Source organism: Schistocerca nitens, chromosome 4 (assembly GCF_023898315.1).
Source record: "Schistocerca nitens isolate TAMUIC-IGC-003100 chromosome 4, iqSchNite1.1, whole genome shotgun sequence".
In the NCBI taxonomy this organism is placed as follows: Eukaryota; Metazoa; Arthropoda; class Insecta; order Orthoptera; family Acrididae; genus Schistocerca; species Schistocerca nitens.
The window spans coordinates 361,266,592-361,289,688 of record NC_064617.1 but is presented as its reverse complement, the minus strand read 5'-3'; the positions used below and the strand labels follow the sequence as shown (position 1 = coordinate 361,289,688).

The window sequence follows — 23,097 nt, the reverse complement described above, 5'->3', positions numbered from 1 at the left end:
GCGGAACATTGCGGAAGGGTGCCGATGGAAACACACCACACACACTGAACGTAGAGGACGGGTACAGTACACAGTCTCAAAGGGTATCAGTCGCGTCTGAGGAGTGTCACGTGTGCTGTGTTGTAGTTACACTGGAACTGTACAGTAACGAAGAGTATGTGAGATATGCATTTAATGTATGGTAGGGCTAACGGCAATGCACGAGAGGCTGCACGCTTCTACCAAGAAACATATCCTGATCGCAGACACCCCGGAAGTCGTACATTTACAAGGGTCCGTCAGAGCCTGAGAGAACACGGGGGTTTTGCACATGGCAGAGCCTGCTCGCATTGAGCCTTGGTTGAGGATATGGTATTGGAAGCAGTACAGCGCTCTCCAGGAACCTCGACGAGAAGAATTGCCACACAAATGCCTGTACTAAGCCATAGTAGTGCATGGAGAATTTTACATCGCAATTTCAATGATGCGGACTTTGTTCCTAGAGTGATCTTTTGTCAGTGGCTGCAACAGCAGGCTGTAGTCGACCCTCGTTTCGCATGTAACATTTTATTTACAGACGAAGTAGGATTCACATGAAACTTCCTGGCAGATTAAAACTGTGTGCCCGACCGAGACTCGAACTCGGGACCTTTGCCTTTCGCGGGCAAGTGCTCTACTATCTGAGCTACCGAAGCACGACTCACGCCCGGTGCTCACAGTTTTACTTCTGCCAGTACCTCGTCTCCTACCTTCCAAACTTTACAGAAGCTCTCCTGCGAACCTTGCAGAACTAGCACTCCTGAAAGAAAGGATATAGCGGAGACATGGCTTAGTCATAGCCTGGGGGATGTTTCCAGAATGAGATTTTCACCCTGCAGCGGAGTGTGCGCTGATATGAAACTTCCTGGCAGATTAAAACTGTGTGCCCGACCGAGACTCGAACTCGGGACCTTTTTGGAAACATCCCCCAGGCTGTGGCTAAGCCATGTCTCCGCTATATCCTTTCTTTCAGGAATGATAGTTCTGCAAGGTTCGCAGGAGAGCTTCTGTAAAGTTTGGAAGGTAGGAGACGAGATACTGGCAGAAGTAAAGCTGTGAGCACCGGGCGTGAGTCGTGCTTAGGTAGCTCAGATTGTAGAGCACTTGCCCGCGAAAGGCAAAGGTCCCGAGTTCGAGTCTCGGTCGGGCACACAGTTTTAATCTGCCAGGAAGTTTCATATCAGCGCACACTCCGCTGCAGAGTGAAAATCTCATTCAGGATTCACATGTTTAACTATTGTGGCGTGAAATAAACCCACATGCTTTTCATGAGTCACCACATCCGCAACGTTTCTCACTGAATGTGTGGTTAGGAGTACTTGGCGATCCACTCATTGGGCCACACATTCTTCCACCACAACTTAATGGTCGGAAGTACCTTAGCTTTCTGCGGTTTAATCTTCCAGGATTTCTTGAGGATGTTCCCCTTCAGCAACGTCAGAGTATGTTGTACATGCATGATGGAGCTCCGGCACATTTTGCTGCTGGTGTGAGACAGCATTTAACGCGCAAATACGGCCAAAGATGGAAAGGTAGAGGCGGACCTGTACCTTGGCCTCCAAGATCACCTGATCTAAATTCTTTGGATTTGGTGTCTGGGGTCACCTCAAAAGCAAAGTGTACAGCACACCTGTTAACATGGTTAAAGAACTAAAGCAGGGAGTTGTACATGGTTGTCAAGAATTCCAGAATGACCCAGGGCTTTCCGAAAGTATTCGAAATTCATTGCAGAGACGAGCACACTAATGCATCCAGATGCAAAGAAAACCTCCTTTAACAGGTACCACATACTTGAAATGTGAACTAATTGCGATGAACAACCCAATAGTAAAGTCTAAATTTCAAATTAATGTGTACTAACTAGGACGATGTTTACAATGATGTCAGTGGCGGCTTGGAACCATACAGTCGTGATTATCTCGCAAGCGGCTCGTTTGAGGACCCGTGTTATTGGGACATTTGTGTTCTATTATCGTGTACTTTCAGCCGTGTAAGTTTGCGCCATCCTTTTTGATACACCCTGTATATAAAGTTACTCTCCGAAATACACCTAACTGGGACTCACTCTTCTCCACAACCAATTCCCGATATACTGTTGCTGGGCGAAATTATGGAAACACCGCGAGCAATGTATCATTGAATATCACTAACGGCACCCGTACATTGTTCTCAGTACATTTCAGTTGTCAGTCATAGAATATTGTTCTGTGTAGTTGTGAATGCATTATGTCGGAGCTAAGCGAATTCAAAGGTACGCACACAGTCCGTGCTCGTATGATGGGTGCTTCCGTAACCAAGGTAGCGGACGTTCAAATGATTCATATGGCTCTGAGCGCTATGGGACTTAACATCTGAGGTCATCAGTCCCCTAGACTTAGAACTACTTAAACCTAACCGACCTAAGTACAGCACACACATCCATGCCCGAGGCAGGATTCGAACCTGCGACCGTAGCAGCAGCGCGGCTCCGGACTGAAGCTCCTAGAACCGCTCGGCCATAGTGGACGGCTGTAGCCGAAGTGTTTGGTGTCACAGGCAGCAACTTTTCGAAGATTTATATTGCATACAGGGAAAGCGGGAAAACATCGTCCGTTAATTCACAACGCGGACGAAAGTGTGCGTTCAGTGATCGTCACGGACGCTCATTCAAGAGGATTGTGACGAAAAATAAGGGGACGGCATCAGCAAAAGTCACTGCAGAACTGAATGTCGCACTCTCAGTCGCTGTCAGCATCAAAACAACACAAAAAGGACTACATAAACTAGGTGTTGCAGGGCGAGCTTTAATACTACAAAACAACACATCAATGATGCAGATTCTCGTAACAGGAAAACGTGGTGCAGAAACCGTATAACCTGGACCAAAGAGTAATCGAAGAATGTCATTTTATCGATTCAGTCTTGGATCACACTATTTCCTCCTTGTGATCGAGTTTACGCCCCAAGAGTGCGCTTTTTATTTTTTTGTGTTTCCATATTTTTGTCCACATCCTATATTTGGCTGTAAGGACACTGACATTACTGTGGTTCAGAACTCGAACATCTCATTTTGTTTCGACATTTATTCGCTGACTACCGATTTCTTGACATGAGCCGTATTATGAGTAGATCTGCTGTGCCGGACTGGAACTCGTATCCAGATTTCCTGCCTGACGTGAGGGCTCACCTTAACCACTTTGGCCATCCTTGAGCGCTCTCCGGATCAAACCAAACTTCTATACGTCATACCGTATATATTCATGTACTGTAGTCTATTAAATTCGTCACCTAATTCTCGCAAAATTACTTGGTTTCCAGCAACAGAGAGAATAAGACAACGAGGAATCGAGACCAAATGTATTTATCGCTGTGTGCCCACCTAGCTTTTAATACGAGGTAGTTACATGCACGTCCGAAAGACCAGGCACTGTGTGACATATCGAAATTTGAATCGGTCCAGGGACCGCGTATGGACAGCCGAAGTGGTTAAGACGATTGATCGACATAATCGGTAAATTCAGGTTCGAGTCTTGGTCCAGCACGAATCTCCGTATGTCACTACTGGGTTTTAGGCCGTTAAGTAATATAGCTGATGACAAGGAATTCGTAGTTAGCGAATAAATTTCGCAGTATTTCGCACAGTTGTGTATCATCAATAGTGTCTTTTCTTTCAGAAACACAGATAAGCCAGAACATTATGACTAATCCCCACAGCGACGTTGGATGCCGCCTGGTGGCGTTGCGGGCACGTGACGGCGGTAGCAAAAGTATGTAAGCGGAGCAGAAACCGACAGGGGATCACCCTAGCAAATATGGGCTGCAAATGGGGATATAAATTGAGATAAGAGACTTTAACGAAGGACAGATTGTTATTACGGTTAGCCTGTGAACGAGTATCTCGAAAATGGCAAAACTGGTTGAATGTTCACGTGCTACTGTCGTGAGCATCTACGGAAAGAGGTAGAATGACAGTGAAACTACCACTAGGCGCTAAATCACTGGACGTCCGCGACTCTTCACAGAACGTGGGGTTAGGAGGCTTGTTTGTACTGTAAAGTAGGAAGATGGTGATATTTGGCATCTCTGCCGAAAGAGCATAATGCTGGTGCACGTACAAGTGTTTCGGAACACACTGTTCATCGTACATTGTTGAACACGGAACTCCACTGCAGACTACCCCTATGTGTTCACATGTTGACCCAACGACATCGTCAATTACGATTGCAGTGGGCGTGGGACCATGGGGATTCGACGTCAGCCCTTCGAGTGAATCACATTTTTGCTATTCTAGGTCGATGGTAGTCTCCACAAACGCCGTCATCGATGTGAGCTGCACACCACGGACGCAGGCTGATGGGAGCAGTATTATGCTATGGGAGACGTTCTCCTGGGACCTGTGGTAGTAATCGAAGACACGCTGACAGCTCAGAACCACTGCATCCCATCATGCATGATGTCTTCCCCGACGACGATGTCATCTTTCAGCAGCACATTTGCCCATGTGTCGGAGCCAGAACCGTGCTACAGTGGTTTGAGGAGCTTTATGATAACCTCACGTCGATGTTTCGGCGACCAAATTCATTTGATGTAAGTCCTATGGAACCCATTTGGGTCGTCATCACCGAGTAAGCATATCAGCGGTCCATTATTTACACGAGCTACATGACCTGCGAGTAGATATCTAATGCCACATACGTCCGCAAAACTACGAACAGACTGCCGGATCCATGATACGCAAAATCAGTGATGTATTTCGTTCCAAATACGGACAAACAGGCCATTAAGCAGATGGTCATAAAGTTTTGGGCTCATCAGTGTACATGTAAACATTCCATTCTATCATTAAGAGTAGAAAATAAAAAAAGAAAGTGAAAGAGGTGGCAAAAGTAGTTAATCCATAATAATAAAAAACAGCCTAGACAGAAAAATGACTCCTTTTAAGAAGTATGCTTCCATAAAATTATTACCTTTATGTCGGATAAGCATGATACTACATCATCGCACTTAAATATGAAATGCGTATTGCGCCTACTTTTAATGTTATATAAATCACTTATGAAGACACATGAAGATGGCAAGGTGCTGCTGAAAAGGGCCGCAAAACATTTAACTTGGTAGTTAATAGTAACTAATTTGTTGATGCAGTGAATATATTGTTTATAAGTTCAAAGCGCTATTTCATCTGTAAAGTAAATCACAAATGGAATATCTCTTTTCAGCTTTGAAGATGTTTTTTTTACCCTTCGTCGAGGTCGGGTGTGATGGTGATGTGGTAAGAGTGCGGCAGACTTTCACCCGGCAGTCTCTTCCTCTGCGCATGCGCAGGAGCCGCCAACGCCAGCAGCACCACCGCAGCTACCGCTGCCGGTCCCATCTTCATCTGCACAAGAAGACAGAGTAAGTGTGCAGATAAACGGGACTGGTCTAGACGAAGCGCAGTACGATGGCATTCCATACTAACCCTTGCCCTTAGTTATAATCAGTGCTTGATTTGCGACGACAGGGGCCAGTATGCCGTACCAGTACCTCTGACGAAAGAAGGCGTTGAAATAAAGTTTTAAGACGTCTAAATTTCTATAATAAACACCCCCTGGAAGGTCATTATCGGAATCTCTTTTATATATATACAAATCAAGTACTGGCTATAACCAAACAGAGGGTTCTTTCTAAACAACCTTTCGTTGTGAACTCGGTTTTCCGACTTAACTGTGTGAGAGCTGCTTAAAGAGAACGCGATGCCTCATCATTTCTGCTGCTGGGTGCCTTCCTTGCCCTAAAACTAAAAGATCTAGCAGAAAAAAAACTATTTGCAATACTGCGACATTTTGTTTGGGTTTGAGATCCTAGAAACATTGAGAACGCACCTAGGTGTTCATTTTGAGAGTATTGATACATCTACATCTATATTACTCAAGCCATTTTACGGTGTGTGTTGGACGGTTCTTTGTATACCAGTGCTACTTCCCTCTTCCTCTGTTCCATTCGCGTGTGGTTTGCAGAAAGAACGATTGCTGGTAAGCCTCCACGTGGACTCGAATATTGTAAAAGTGGATGGCACTATTAATATTTGGAAAACAGAAAATACAATGAGTTACTTCCCTGAGGACTGAAAAGAAGTAAGATCAGCATTTCATAAGTTTAGACTTCCACTTTACAAGCTGATGTTGTTAAATACAGAGAAAATGTGAGAACAAGAATAAGTGAGGACATCGAGGAATGAGAGTTTGATATTTTGCTCGGAAAGCTACAGGGTGAGAAATGAAGACAGAAAACTAACAGGAGTTTTAGTGAAGAAAATTGACGAGAGGGAATTAGGTTCCCTTAGTTTTTAATAAACATCGTCAGTGTGTAAGACAGTGTATTCCGAAAAAACGGGAGACATCATCAAAAGCCATTCATCAAGTTAAATAAAGATTCAGAAATAAAATACGGGTCTATAACACAGTCGCACTTGTGTATTAAAATAACGATCTGATAGTCATAGTGGTAGTCTGTAATTCAAAATAATAAAGGAAAAGGAGCATACAATGAGGGTGTTAAGTTCATAATTTTTTAGGAATGAGATGAATTGAAAATTCTACGAGATAACAAAAGGTTACCTAAGTAAAAACATCTTCAGTTGTGCACAATAACTCAAGTGGAATGTCATCGGCGTAGTTACAACGAAAGTAAAGCATAAAATGCCATTCATAACCTCTTATTGTCTCCATCCAACGGAAGGATCACCAGGAAAAGTGTCAAATACGCTCGCTCATGGAACACTGTAGAGAGGCTTGGAATTTAATCCAGGATGTTTGTCTTCAGTCTAAACTACGTCCGAACAGGCCTTGGAAGGCCCAACGGTACGGACCGGCCGCCGTGTCATCCGCAGCCCACAGGCGTCACTGGATGCGGATATGGAGGGGCACGTGGTCAGCACACCGGTCTCCAGGCCGTATATCAGTTTACGAGACCAGAGCCGCTACTTCTCAATCAAGTAACTCCTCAGTTTGCCTCACAAGGACTGAGTGCACCGCGCTTGCCAACAGCACTCGGCAAACCGGTTGGTCACCCATCCAAGTATTCGCCCAGCCCGACAGCGCTTAACTTCGGTGATCTGACGGGAACCTGTGTTGCCATTGCGGCAAGGTCGTTGGATTTGTCTTCAATTATTTACTGATTATGGAAGTTTCTTGTGTGGACAAGATTCGCAAGAGCTTCATCGTGGATGATCTTCACTATTAGCTTGTTAATGTAATATATATAGATGAAAAGCAGAAGCCAAGCCAGATATTTGACAAGAGCACATCAAAATTCTATAAAATGAATGAGATTTCTTCTGAGAGCTGACAAAAGTAGAGGAAGAGGAAGCTGATGTGTACAAAAATAGATGTTGCAGTAATGTAGTTATGTATTGTAGACTTTGAGCAAATTTGAGTTACAGTTATTTTAGTTATACTAGACAGCACGTCTCTGAGTTGCACAATAGTTAATGCCAAAATAATAATTACTTATGAAACTGGATGCTGAATCATCTGGTTACTAAAGTTAGCAATTCATTGTGAATATCTCAAAGCCAAAGACCAGTATCATCTCTATCAGTGATTTTGACATAATAATGTACTCCTAAAGACAAAGACAAATTTTCAAGCGAGCCCGCAGATACAAATTACTGATATATGCTGAAATTTCTGTTAGATTCTTTTCTAATTCATAGATTTTTGGAACATTTTTTCACATAGAGACGTGTTAGCTACAGGAACATGTTTCCCTTTGAAGATATTGCTATCAGGTGGTTACCCCCAACTTCAGAAAAGGATGGTTTTCCCTTGCAGGTGTTAGTCTTTAAGCTTCATTGGACATACAGTGCTCTAACAACCATTCATCCCGCGGACTCTACCATATGTCGCATGCGATGGACGCTATTCTCACCAACGACTTCCAGTAGGGTGCAGCTGTTGAGAGACCATGGATTATCACATCTCAGCGCTTCCGGAGACTTAGGGAGCCCGTATCACGAAAACTTTCGGCTATTGAAATAAGAGCAAAACTTAAAGATACGAACAATGTCTTTTATTCAGTTAATCATCCCTGCAAATACAACGCAGATTTTGTAGCCTGCAGGTAATTGTACTGTGAACGTTGTGTAGAGCTACCTAGCATGAAATACAGCTAGAACAGTCACTACAGTCCATTTTCCACCTGAAGATGATAGAACTCTACAAACCGTCACACCTTCTGTGAACATTTTAAATTCTTCATATACTCCCAAGTCTTTCCGTTGCTGAAGTACAACGTAGCATCGGTTCTGCGGATGCTTCCTGCAATACACACGTTAACTTCTTTGATGTTCTTATCAAAGTTATTGTGTTTTCGATATGTCGTTCTTTGCGTTCAGCTGTTCGTGGATGACTTTATTTCTAGCGGATGATTTGTGCTGAAAGTTCAATTTCCTTGCAGCTTATCAGCTATTTAGCAACAGCCACTGTACTCATCGCCCGGAATGTATAAGTCGATGTTTCTGTTTACATATGTGGACTATTCAGCGTGTCGATCGATAAATTATCAAGAAAAATGACGTAAATAATGATAAGGCCAGTTTTTCCGTCCACTTAGACAGACGTTGACTGTGATTCACATATTACTCACTAAGACTAAGTTTAGCAAGTGATCCTATTTGGCCGGCCGGAGTGGCCGTGCGTTTCTAGGCGCTACAGTCTGGAACCGCGAGGCCGCTACGGTTGCAGGTTCGAATCCTGCCTAGGGCATGGATATGTGTGATGTCCTTAGGTTAGTTAGGTTTAAGTAGTTCTAAGTTCTAGGGGACTGATGACCACAGAAGTTGAGTCCCATAGTGCTCAGAGCCATTTGAGCCAAGATCCTATTTGCTCGTTATGTTTTATTTTGATGTATGCAAAGGAATGGTACCTGAAGCCTCCAATTCATTACACGTTAAATCAACAAATGTGCTCATGTTTAAGAAATATCAATACGACACACTAATCTGGCTGCAAGTGGTTGTAAAATATTTAATTAAACATACAGAGATGAAATTAGTACGAAAGAATCAATAAACAGACTGCAGTAACCTCATATAATCATATGCTGCGGACAGGTCAAATGGGTTTGCAGGAGTTCGTGCGCTTCTCGTGGCCATCCTAATTGTTTTTGAGTTTAGACGCATGCTGGCTTTGTTATGAGTGACCATAAAGCCTATATTAAATGTCTGATGTATGTGATAGAAACTAAAAGAAGACGTCATACCTTTTTGCCCTCATTAATAATACTTGGCTAAGCCACATAGTGTGTAATGGGGAGTCTTCCTCTAAAAATTCGCGGACGTTAAACCAACATCTAGAAATTCTCAGAGCTTACATTCCACTACAACACAAGAAAAAAATTGAGTCTTTCGACATACATTTCGCATTATAATTCTTTCCGTGTAGCACCTAGTGCATAGAGTACCCTCCACTACTAACATACAATGACTTACGGAGTAAAATAGTTGTGTATGTAGAGAGAGGGGTGCCGAATGGATGGCCTTACTTTGGGTCTGAGTAAAATCTCTGAGATAAGGGATGCATTGGAAAGCGTCAATAGTTCGTAACATTCCATATATCTGGAGTGGCGCTTTGAGAGCCGGCCTGAAACGTGGAACTCAACAGCATATCGGTCAATGCGCATCCTGCCACTAATTTAAATAGATAAGTACAGAATTCACGAGCATGTATAAACCGGTCCCAATCATAATTGCACTGCACAGTTATGCGTCTTATGTAGACGGTGTCTATGATTGGAGGTCAAAGGTTGCTTCTGAAAGTGAATGTAGGAATGTGGTCACTTGTGGGATAGCTACTTTGGAATAGTGTATGAAGACTCTGTCATACACGTAGGAAAGGTACACAGCTGTATCAACTCGAGATAAATAGCTTTTGACACCTGACTCCTATGTGATCAAATATTATCTCATGTGCCAGATGAAACTGACGGAGTTTTATCGTAAGTTATTCTAATTTCCATGGAAAATAAATTACTTTCCGGGACTAATGACGAGGTTATTTAAGATGATAATGTGTGTAACATTTTTTAAAAGTAAGGCAAATTGTTCCTCTTTCAGTTGTCTATCAAATTACGTTTTCTGTAGTCACAGCTAACGTCACTTGAAAAATGAAAACGAAAACTGTGAAACGTGTACGCTTCCCCGATAAACCATCCACAACTCGTACTTTAGCGATAAGCTTCACTGTCTGTAGACTGCAGGTTCCCAGGTTGCTTCATTGTGACGTGAATATAGTTATTGCTGCTACACTGAACTCTTCAGACACGCATTTGGACTGTATCCCATATACCTTCTGATCATATTCGGCTGCACCTGATGCTGACATCACATATGCATAAAACACACTGCCTGAAGCCTCAAATGTGGGTCCTCGTTAGTCGAGCCAGACAACTCCTTGTTATATATTTTACTCGTGAAAATTTAGTCACACGAAGGAAATTATTATTTGTACCATCAAGAAAACGCAGGGCGCAAGCAGATATTCCAGTAGTAGAACGATGAGAGATCCATGTCACAAACTTGAATGATTAAGAAGTAAATAAGAAAAAATGGCTCTGAGCACTATGGGACTCAACTGCTGAGGTCATTAGTCCCCTAGAACTTAGAACTAGTTAAACCTAACTAACCTAAGGACATCACAAACATCCACGCCCGAGGCAGGATTCGAACCTGCGACCGTAGCGGTCTTGCGGTTCCAAACTGCAGCGCCTTTAACCGCACGGCCACTTCGGCCGGCCAAGTAAATAAGACTTTTATCCATCACATATGTGGAACATAGCGAGTGTGATGACTCAAGGCTATCAGGAATCACTGCAACGAGTCGCCTTTTGTGACGGTAATTTTCTTAAAAATATGTTACCATTACCAGCATCAGATAGATACAGTTCTTAATGTTTGTTTGCAGTTAACGGCCGTGGCGAGATGGTTACACCGGTTTCCGTCAGATCCCCGAAGTTAACCACCATCTGCAGTGAAACTTCCTGGCAGATTAAAACTGTGTGCCGGACCGAGACTCCAACTCGGGACCTTTGCCTTTCGCGGGCAAGTGCTCTACCAACTGAGCTACCCAAGCACGACTTACGCCCCGTCCTCACAGCTTTAATTCCGCCAGTACCTCGCCTCCTACCTTCCAAACTTCACAGAAGCTCTCCTGCAAACCTTGCAGAACTAGCACTCCTGGAAGAAAGGATATTGCAGAGAAATGGCTTAGCCACAGCCTGGGGGTTGTTTCTAGAATGAAATTTTCACTCTACAGCGGAGTGTGCGCTGATACGAAACTTCCTGGCGGATTAAAACTGTGTGCCGGAACGAGACTCGAACACAGTTTTAATCTACCAGGAAGTTTCATTCATTCCAGAGACCATCTGCAGTGTTTGGCAGTTTGATGGGAACCATGCAGCCGACCACGCGATGTTCACGGACTGGGCTGCAGCCAGCCTAATGATATATATATATATATATATATATATATATATATATATATATATATATATATGGTGATTATAATTAAACTTTCAAAACGCTGTAGAAATAATACCACTGGTCAGAATGACGTCAAATAGCAACGCACTGTTATAGGAGAATAGGAGAAAGGGGAAAAAAATAGTGTGAAAATTGATCAATAGATGGCGCTGTATTTGTCAGATTTCGTAAATGAAAACACCTGTCATGCGCTCTACCCATTGAAGTTTCTGTAAACACGCCGATTACACGGATTTTCCTCGTTTCGCGTCTGCGATATTCTCTATGCCTATGATGGGAACCATGCAGCCGACCACGCGATGTTCACGGACTGGGCTGCAGCCAGCCTAATGATATATATATATATATATATATATATATATATATATGGTGATTATAATTAAACTTTCAAAACGCTGTAGAAATAATACCACTGGTCAGAATGACGTCAAATAGCAACGCTCTCAATGCAGAATCGCACTCTGCTTGTAAAGCTGTGTTACAAGAATGATTGCTGTGGACACATCGCTCTCCAGAAGTCCCGGACACTGAAGGGTTTGAAAAAAGGCGTTGGTCCGATGACTGCCGTGTGTCTGGAGAAAATTATCCGGAAATTAAAAAAGACGGGTTCTTTTGGTGTGCAACATGGTAGAGGGAGGAAACGAATTGATTCGACGTCAGTGGAAGCAGTGGCCACAGTAATGCAGGAGTAGACGAGTGGTGGCGTGCAAACGTGTTGTGCACGGAGAACTGCCCGAACATTGGAGGTAACCGTGAGCGTGGTGCGTAAAACCCTAAGAAACGTCACTCTTTGCTATCCATTCAAAATTACCCATGTGCACGAGTTGCTTCCTGTTGACCTGCCAGCAAGAGAGATCTTTGCTTTAGAATTTCTTGCTCACACGGCATTGGACAATTATTGGCCGTGGAAGATTTTGTGGACCGACGAAGCCTACTTCCATCCGACAAGACATGTCCGTACATGTCGAATATGGACAACGGAAAATCCACACGCAGATCAATCAGTACCGCTTCGTCCTGAAAAGGCCACTGTGTGGTGCGGGTTTACAGCGTTATTTATCATAGGGCCATATTTTTTCGAAGAGACAGGTGCTTCCTGTTCTCTTACCTGTACCGTCACTGGTAAGCGCTATGAGTGTCTTCTGCGCAACCACGTCATTGCAGCTCTCCAACAGCGTGGATGTGTGGATGGGATAATTTTTATGCAACATGGCGCCCCTCCGCACATTTCAAATCCAGTTAAGCAGCTGCTGAAGCGCCATTTCGGAAATGCGAGAATTACCAGCCGCCATTTTCCTACAGCCTGGTCGTTCCGATCACCTGACCTTAATTCGTGTGACTTCTGGCGCTATCTGAAAGATGTTGTGTTCAGTGTTCCGACTGATAACTTAGCTGCATTGAACGCACGCACTGTGTTAAACACATTCTGAACGTGGCGCTGGAAACAATTCTATCAGTTGAGGAACATGCTGTTTCTCGATTTGAGCTTCTTGGAGAATACGATGGACAACATATCGAACATGTTTTGCGCCAGTCACACTGAATTTGGTAATCCTATTTGATTTTGATTGATGCTTTTTATGCGGTTTTTGGCCTCAGGAAAAAAACCGATATGATTGATGCTTTTTATGAGGTTCTTGGCCTCAGGACAATTAAAAACCTATTTTTCCCATCTGATGTGACATGGCCTTGCTGTGGTGGATGGGCTTACGTAACTAACAGTATCACACCTCTACACCCACGCACACTAAGGAACGTACAGCTTAGGCAATGTTTTATGATTCCAATGTGAATCTCTGTTCCAACGCAAAATCTCAGAACATCATCTTTCGTCACACTCTTTGATTTGTTTGCATTCTGTAAGGCACGTGACTGCCATAGATTGTACAGTGCTGTGTAATTATCATAACTGGAAAACATAGACTATACACTCAGGTGACGAAAGTCGTGGGATAGCGATATCCACATATGCAGATGGCGGTAGGATCGCGTACACACGGTATATACTTATGAACCCAAACATTATGAACATCTATTTAATGGTTTGTTTTTCCGTCTTTGGAACGAAATACATGACTGATTTAGCGTATCGTCAGTCCGGCAGTTTGTTCGTAAGTTTGTAGAGGTACGTGCCATTAAATGTCTACTCACAGGTCATGTTATTCGCGTAAATAGTGGCCCGCTGACTTGCAAATGCGACGATGGCACCCGATAGTGACCCAGATAGGTTCCATAGCATTTACATCAGGCGAATTTGGTCACCGAAACTCTGATGTGCTTCAAACCACTGTCGCACGGTTCTGGCTCCGACACACGGGCAATTATACTGCTGAAAGATTACATCGCCGTCAGGGGAGACATCAAGCATGAAGGGATGTAAGTGATCCGCAGCTTAGATTACTGCCACAGGTTCCATGCAATCGCAGGAGAATGTCTCCCATAATATAATACTGCTTCCGCCAGCCTGCGTCCGTAGCGCGTTGCATGTTTCGAGCCACCGTTCACTTCGATGTCGGCGTTTGTGGAGACTTCCATCGACTTAGTGAAGCAAAAATGCTATTCACCCGAAGAGCCGAACGTTTACTTTGATCGACGGACGAATCCTGATGGTCCCGTGCCCACTGCAACAGTAACTGACGAAGTCGTTGGGTCAACAGTGAACCTGTGGGGGTGGCCCATTGCCAGAGCTCCATTATCAACAGTGTACGAAGAACGGTTTGCCCCGAAACACTTGCACGTGCACCAGCATTGTGCTCTTTCGACAGAGATGCCACAGAGCACCATCTACCCTTCTTTACAGAGCAGACAAGCCTCCAAACCCTACGATCTGCTATGAGTCGTGAACGTCCAACCATTTAGCGACTAGTGGTAGTTTCACTGTCATTCTACCTCTTTCCGTAAGTGCTCACGACAGTAGCACGTGAACATTCGACCTGCTTCGCCGTTTTCGAGATACTCGTTCACAGGCTCTGCGTAATAATACTCTGCCCTTTGCCAAAGTCGCTTATCTCAATGTATAACGCCATTTGCAGCCCATATCTTTGCTACGGTTATCTCCCGTACGTGTCTGATCCGCTTACATAATTTTGTTACTGTGCCACGTGCCTGCAACTCCACCAGGTGGCAACCAACGTGACGGTGGGGCAGTGGTTATAATGTTTCGGCTTATCAGTGTAAAAGAGCAGCTGATTGGAGGAGATGTCCTTTGCACAGAGTGGGGCGAATAAAAGTGGCCCGGAGAACAGAGTTACAGGGTACAAAGAAGCACAGCAGAGAAAAGGAGATTCAGTACTAATCTGACTATAGCAGATATTGAAAGTTACCGTCACTCACCTCCTGGCACTTTTGGGCGCTGTTCAGATAGCTGCTGAAGGCGGATTCAAGCTGGACTGCTGGAATTGCTGCAGTCGTATACGAGATGTTCTTCTGCAGTTGCTGAAGACTACGAGGGTTGTTGCGATATACATTACACTTGATTGCTCCCCACACAAAGTAATCGCACACTGACAAGTCAGGTGAACTGGGTGGCCAGTTAGGGCTTCGACCAGACTGACCTCCGCTAACAACTCCCTCAAATGTGAAGATTGTGTAAATGTGCTCCAAGATTCGGCCGGCTGTATTGGCAGTTGCTCCATCCTGTTGGAAGTAACTGTAGGTCTTTTCCTTCTACGGCAGCGCCGCCACAAGTTCTTTCAAAATATTGGCAATGTAACGCAGCGAATTAAGCGTCTGATGAAAGTAGTTGGGACCAATAATGCAGCTTGCGGACACAGCGCATTTAACCTCAACCTTCTGATCATACAGCTGTGTTTCGTGGAAGTTATGCTGATTCTTCGCTGCCCAGAACCCGTCAATCGACTTTACCACTCAGGTGAAACCAGGCTTCATCAGACATACAGAACAAATCCATGTCCAAGCCATCATTGTTATCTCAGCGAACAGCCACGCACAAAACTGGAGGCACTGAGGAGCATCTGCTGGTTTTAATCCATCAACAACAGACATTCGGTAGGGATGCATGTACAGGTCGAGGTGGAGTATTCTTCCGCGTGGTTGACGTGATATGTCTGTCTCTTACGACAGGGGCCGGGGTGATTTGATAGGACTCTGAAGCATTTTCTGGCGAACTGCAGCCACATTTTCTGGTCCGCGGGGATGTTTCGGAATGTTTTTTCATCTGTTCAAAAGAGATCCTATCTGACGATATTTTAGGACTAAGCTTTGCATGGCAATCTTTGCTGGCACTTTGACACCATTAAACTTCTAGTAAACAACTGACCACACCGTTTCTCCGACTTTGTTGTCACGTAACTTTCCACAACGAACATCCGCTGCTCCACTGTATCATCGTTCACTTTGCATTGCCCCACTCACACTGACACAGCCCGCACTACTCTCTGAACCGATGTTGATCACGTGGCGTGCGTACACGTTCTGTGTGCGTAACGTAATGTGGTTGTACGCATAAATTCACGTTCCGTCCTATCCACTCGCCCGGGACACTTGTTTCCATCATCCTGTCCTTAGGTGGTTCACATGAAAAGGTTTCCGACTTGATTATGCCAGCATGACGCGAATTAACAGAATTTGAACGCGGAATGGTAGTTGGAGCTAGACGCATGAGTTATACCCTTTCGGAAATCGTTAGGAAATTCAATATTCCGAGATCCACAGAGTCAAGAGAGAGGCGAAAATACGAAATTTCAGGTATTACCTCTCATCACGGATAGCGCAGTGCCCGAAATGTTTCACTTAACGACCGAGAGCAGCGCCGTTCGCGTAGAGAAATCAATGTGGGACGTACGACGAACGTTTGTATTAGAGCAGTGATGAGAAATTTGGCGTTAATGGGCTATGGCAGTAGACGACCGACGCTAGTGCCTTTGCTAAGAGCGCGATATTACCTGCAGCGCCCCTCCTGAGCTCGTGAGCAAATCGGTTGGACCCAAGGCGACTGGAAAACTGTGGGCTGGTCAGATGAATCCCGAACGCAGGCCCCAAGTTCACATGGACCCAAGCTGTCAACAAGGCACTGTGCAAGCTGGTGGTCGCTCCATAATGATGTGGGCTGTGTTTACGTGGAACCGACCGGTCCTCTGGTCCAACTGAGCCAAACAAAGACTGGAAATCGTCATGTTTGGCAACTTGGAGACCATTTGCCGTCATTCGTTGACTTCATCATCCCAAACAACAATGTAATTGCCAGCGAGCTAGAGTTGTTCTCGATTGGTTTGAGAAATATTCTGGACAATCGGAGCGAATGAGTTGGCCACCCAGATCCCATCGAACAGTTGCAGGACATACTCGAGAGGTCAGTTCATGTACAAGATCCTGCACCGGCAATACTTTCGCAATCGTGGGCGGCTATAGAGGCAGCTCAGTATTTCCACAGGGACTTACAACGACTTGTTAAGTCAATGCCATATCTACTTGCTGCACTACGCCGGGCAAAATTGAGGTCCGACACAATAGGAGGGGGTATCTCATGACTTTTATCACCTCATTGTATTTTCCAAACTGGTCTGTCCTCCGAGATTTGCCCCGTGAATGCAAATAACTGCAAGTAATATCACCTGGTCGACATTATGACATACCTATTGTAATTTAAGATATTTTGCCACATTCATAGCTTCCGTGTTTTGATTTTTCTGTCTTATCACATCCACAAGTCTGCCCCACAAAGCTACAAACATACATTCCTGGAAAATTTAAACTATATACCGGACTGGGACTCAATCCTGGGACATTTACCTACTGACTGAGCTATCCAGACATGTCTCGCAACCCGCTCTCAGTCCTACTTCCGCTAACACCTGATCTCCTCCTACCTCCCAAACGTCACAGAAGTTCTCGAGCATACCTTGCGGGGCTAGCACACCTGGAAGAAAGGGTATTACAGAGACATACGTTGGCCACAACCTGGAGAATTATTTACAGCATGAATCTTCAGTTTACAGTGGAGTCTGCTCTGATATGAAACTTCCTGGCAGATTAAAATTGCTGGACTGGAGCCATGTTCGAATCCTGATCCAGCAAACAGTTTTATTCTGCCAGGAAGTTTCATATCAGCGCACACTCCACTGCAGACCGAAAATTCATTCGTTCATTCATTCATCCATTCATTCATTACACCATCTGGCCACATTTAGTGGCTAGGCGGCCAGAAACCGAAGTAAAAGAGATTTTACCATCACAAAAGGCGACCGGCGGCGGTCATTTTTGATGACCTTGGCTAAGATGCGTTTGAGACTAAACCTGAAGGCTTATTTTTTGTTTTTACTTGAAGGTTATACTCACCTAGGCGGCTGGTGTCTGCTCGGTAAGCGCTCACTTTCGTTACTCCACTGTTATCACTCTTATCCGTACGAGAAGCGATTACGAAACTCTAATCACAAGTTTGTCATATAGCACAGAGTCAAGTACTTCGTCAAGCGACGGTAGTCCGCTCGTTACCGATAGCACAGCACTATCTTACAAAACTCTCTTAACTTACGGTCGTACAAACAAATAACGCGCAACACACATAAACATACATTCACAAAAACCTAAATTTTGCTTTTTTCTTGGGCCGTGGAAGACACCGTCCTCATCATCATCGTCTGTTGCGCATAAACAGGCCATTTAGGCCCACGGCAGAAGACAAAAATATACAAACACATAAACATAAAATATAACGAATGGTTCAAATGGCTCTAAGCACTATGGGACTTAACATCTGAGGTCAACAGTCCCCTAGACTTAGAACTACTTAAACCTAACTAACCTAAGGACATTACACACATAAATGACCGAGGTGGGATTCGAACATGCGACCGTAGCAGCCAGTGGTCCCGGAATGAAGCGCCTAGAACCGCTCGGCCACAGCGACCGGCAAATATAACGAAACGATGAACACATACAGTCCACGAATCATGACTTAATATGACTGTAACATTACAAAAAATTAATCACGTGTGTGCGTATTTACTTCTGTGCTGGCTGTTCTACGGTCACTGGAATTCTGTCTTTCCACTTCGTTCGCGGGCGACGTTATGGACGCGTACCAGTACGCTGATGTACTAATATTGTATTAGGGAGAGTACCCTCATCTCTGAGAACATGTGCCATCGACAGTAATTATCTTCTTTCAGCCACTCTCCAGTATCAGCATTCCTAAACCGCATATGCACGTTTCCGTTGTGCCTTATTTCCCATCTTCCAGTTTCTGTGTTGTATACCGGATCAGAAATTTTCCTTAAAATCTTCCTCTCAAATGCAGGGATGAGCTCTTCCATTGTCTGAGTACTTGCACATGTCTCACAAACTCACGACGTAACCGGTCTTACTTGTGTCGCGTACAGTTATATATTGATTTCCTGGAATACAATGCGTCATGTGATTTAAACTACATCTGGTTCGCATTTATTATTCTTTGTCGAATTTACTTCTCTCCCTCTCTCTTATTCGACGATATTGACCCCAGGTACTTTCAAAATTGTGACCGTCTATACGGATGACATACACATCATTTGGTCGACGACACACTATCACATACTTCGTTTTCTCATCGTTCACCAGTAATCCTAGTTTGCTCGCTTCTATAATAAATCGAGACGTATGTGCTGTCATCCCATTCAGAGTTTCGTCCAAACTCACCACATCATTTGCAAATCCAAGGATCGTCTCACTCCCAACCATCTCAACCGCCTTATTAAGGCCTAGCGCACGTCTTACCTTTTCCAGCTTAATGTTGAACAGAACTAGCGACAGAGGATCGACTTGTCTCAACCCATTCTTAACTGTGAATCCTGCCGACAATTGATTTGGAAAGAGCACTTGGCAACTTGATCCGTTGCAACAAGTTACAATCAGCCTAATGTATTGCTATGTTGAACACCTGTATTAACTTCCCGATGGCTGGTCGATTAATGCTGCCGCACGCCTGCTGGAAGCCAATGGATATAAAATGCAGGTCCTATCGAATTCGTAAACCTTCTCCATCATTCGTCTCAATGTTAAGACATGGTCGGTGAGCGTCCGGGGCTAAATCCACGCTTGGGTGCTTACAATCCCTCCGGGTAATGGTTTTAGTCGTCTTAGTATCACAGTGGTGTAAATTTTATATCCTGTCTACAATAGTAAGATCCCTATGCATTCGGGCCATTGCTGTTTTTAAAAGTCTGGCATATAATTGCCTTCTTCCATTTTGCGGGGCTCTCCTCAGCTGACAATATTTTTGCCATAAGCTGTTTCAGACCTTCTACCACCGCTTCACACCGTAACGAAACAACTGCGCACTGATCTCACTATCGCCTGGAGCCTTATTGTTTTTAAGGGCCTCCAGAATAGTTCTTATCTCATCCGATGTCGGCTCAAGGCTTCTTCTTCCACCTTCTGAAATCTCTCCGTTCCTTGGTTTCCACCCATTCTTCATGATTCAGTTCTTTGTCAAAATACTTTCCAAAGTGATCTGCTATCTCCACTGAAGTAACTACTCTTTCCTCATCATCCATTAAGATTAAAGTTTGCGGTCTATAAAAACCTCACGCAAAATTTGTCAGTCGAAAGAAGGAGCGACATAATTTCCTTGTATTCTCAGTTTCATTCACTAGTTGTCTGTCACATTCTCGTTTCTTCTGCTCTATGATTCTGTCAGTCTCTCTTCTTTCCATCACCTTCTCGCCATTCTAGTCCCTACCGCCTCTTTACGTTCGTCATCAAACCATGACTTTCTCATTATCTTCGGTGTTGTCACAGTTCTTCATTTGCACTGTGATGGTAGCCTCTTGCGGTGACCACTATTTCTCGTCATAAACTCTTCCTGTGCTCCAAGAGTTTTTCTAGATAGCACCGCCTCACTTATTAATTTGCATGCATATCTTTGTCATTATGAGCCATCGCTTCATTCCTCATTCTCTGTTTGGTGGGTAGTTTCAGTCGCAGTTTCAGAATCACTGCAAAATAGTCGAAATTCATATCAGCCCCGGGAAATTTCCTTACTTGCTTGACACACCAACGATGATTTCCAAAATGTGCTCAATCTGAGTTTTTTGTCTGACAATATCTATGTGATTTTATGTCTCGCTTTTTGAGGGAAATACACTCCTGGAAATGGAAAAAAGAATACATTGACACCGGTGTGTCAGACCCACCATACTTGCTCCGGACACTGCGAGAGGGCTGTACAAGCAATGATCACACGCACGGCACAGCGGACACACCAGGAACCACGGTGTTGGCCGTCGAATGGCGCTAGCTGCGCAGCATTTGTGCACCGCCGCCGTCAGTGTCAGCCAGTTTGCCGTGGCATACGGAGCTCCATCGCAGTCTTTAACACTGGTAGCATGCCGCGACAGCGTGGACGTGAACCGTATGTGCAGTTGACGGACTTTGAGCGAGGGCGTATAGTGGGCATGCGGGAGGCCGGGTGGACGTACCGCCGAATTGCTCAACACGTGGGGCGTGAGGTCTCCACAGTACATCGATGTTGTCGCCAGTGGTCGGGGGAAGGTGCACGTGCCCGTCGACCTGGGACCGGACCGCAGCGACGCACGGATGCACGCCAAGACCGTAGGATCCTACGCAGTGCCGTAGGGGACCGCACCGCCACTTCCCAGCATATTAGTAACACTGTTGCTCCTGGGGTATCGGCGAGGACCATTCGCAACCGTCTCCATGAAGCTGGGCTACGGTCCCGCACACCGTTAGGCCGTCTTCCGCTCACGCCCCAACATCGTGCAGCCCGCCTCCAGTGGTGACTCGACAGGCGTGAATGGAGGGACGAATGGAGACGTGTCGTCTTCAGCGATGAGAGTCGCTTCTGCCTTGGTGCCAATGATGGTCGTATGCGTGTTTGGCGCCGTGCAGGTGAGCGCCACAATCAGGACTGCATACGACCGAGGCACACAGGGCCAACACCCGGCATCATGGTGTGGGGAGCGATCTCCTACACTGGCCGTACACCACTGGTGATCGTCGAGGGGACACTGAATAGTGCACGGTACATCCAAACCGTCATCGAACCCATCGTTCTACCATTCCTAGACCGGCAAGGGAACTTGCTGTTCCAACAGGACAATGCACGTCCGCATGTATCCCGTGCCACCCAACGTGCTCTAGAAGGTGTAAGTCAACTACCCTGGCCAGCAAGATCTCCGGATCTGTCCCCCATTGAGCATGTTTGGGACTGGATGAAGCGTCGTCTCACGCGGTCTGCACGTCCAGCACGAACGCTGGTCCAACTGAGGCGCCAGGTGGAAATGGCATGGCAAGCCGTTCCACAGGACTACATCCAGCATCTCTACGATCGTCTCCATGGGAGAATAGCAGCCTGCATTGCTGCGAAAGGTGGATATACACTGTACTAGTGCCGACATTGTGCATGCTCTGTTGCCTGTGTCTATGCGCCTGTGGTTCTGTCAGTTTGATCATGTGATGTATCTGACCCCAGGAATGTGTCGATAAAGTTTCCCCTTCCTGGGACAATGAATTCACGGTGTTCTTATTTCAATTTCCAGGAGTGTACATTCTGTCAATGGTCATTCTTCTATCGGCAGCAAAATTTATCTGTAGGACACCTTTTTCACTGCTTGCCTCCTGCAGACCATCTGGGCCGAGAGTCGTCCGATTTTCTACTTCCTTCCCAATTTGTGCCCGAAGGCGCCCAACAATCGGCGGACCGAATGATTTGGTAGGGTCTCTATGATTTCCTCCATCTCAGCATAAAAGTTGTTTTTCGCTCATCATATACGTACTCTGATGGTGCGTGGCAGTTGACGATGTAAATTTTATACGGAGATGCGGTCATCTATTGGCATACACTTGGTAACAGACGCAGATTAGTTTATGTACACCGAAAACAACTCCAGAGGTCCAATATGAGGGTGACACATGGCTGTTAAAGAGAGTGCACTGATCACCGATCTTCATGATCCCATGGGGAATTCTCATTTTTGGATGGCTGTCACGATGCATTTGTAGTTACAGAACACATATTTTAATTGTTTCATTCCTCTTGTCAAGAAGGACCCGATGGTCCATGTTCCAATTGGTAAACCCTTCAGTAGTCCCTTGAACAAGCCTTTGTCAGGGACAATTTTATTCGGCCGACATTTCGTCTTGTCTCCTTGTTTAATGACAATAGTTAAAGATAGTAGGTTATCAGTCTTCTGAGCTAGAGCCCAGTGATAGGGCTGCCACCGCCGGTGTCTGCGCCACCCCCGTTTATCTTCGAAGTTTCTTCTTCTAGATAGGCTGGCTTCACCTTGTCTCTAGAGCCCCACCTATCCTTAACTGGTTTGGGTACTGGGCTTCCATTCCTCTAGGCTTCTCTGTAGTTAAGGAGTCCATCCCACCATATCTTTGCTGGTTTGGCTGCCCCGAGTATTTCATTTCCCTTGTAGCACACACATCTGTGAGGCATTCCCCTAACCGACACCTGGGGAGGCACCTGATGGGGGACCAGCAATTCTAAACATGGGACAACATTGCACCAAAAATAAATAAATTAATTTCGAACTGAATCTTACGATGTTTCGATATCAAATCAAAAGAGCAATATAACCTCTTTGCCTGTAGCTAAGCAACAGCCTCCTTCGCGT

At 45.0% G+C, this 23,097-nt stretch overlaps 1 protein-coding gene across 2 annotated transcripts in view; it reads right to left on the bottom strand.

Annotated features, from left to right (window-relative positions):
* LOC126251716 (aminopeptidase N-like) overlaps positions 1 to 23,097 on the bottom strand; it is a 291,935-nt gene that overhangs the window by 158,449 nt on the left and 110,389 nt on the right. Inside the window, exons 1-2 of one of the 2 annotated variants that reach the window (XM_049952310.1) lie at positions 17,816 to 17,872; positions 5,238 to 5,377 (exon numbers count right to left, since the gene is read on the bottom strand). In XM_049952310.1, the coding sequence (XP_049808267.1) occupies positions 5,238 to 5,377 (140 nt within the window). In that variant the 5' untranslated portion in view covers positions 17,816 to 17,872. Of the gene's footprint in view, positions 1 to 5,237; positions 5,378 to 17,815; positions 17,873 to 23,097 lie in introns of those variants that run through there. The other variant, XM_049952311.1, reaches the window with a different exon arrangement.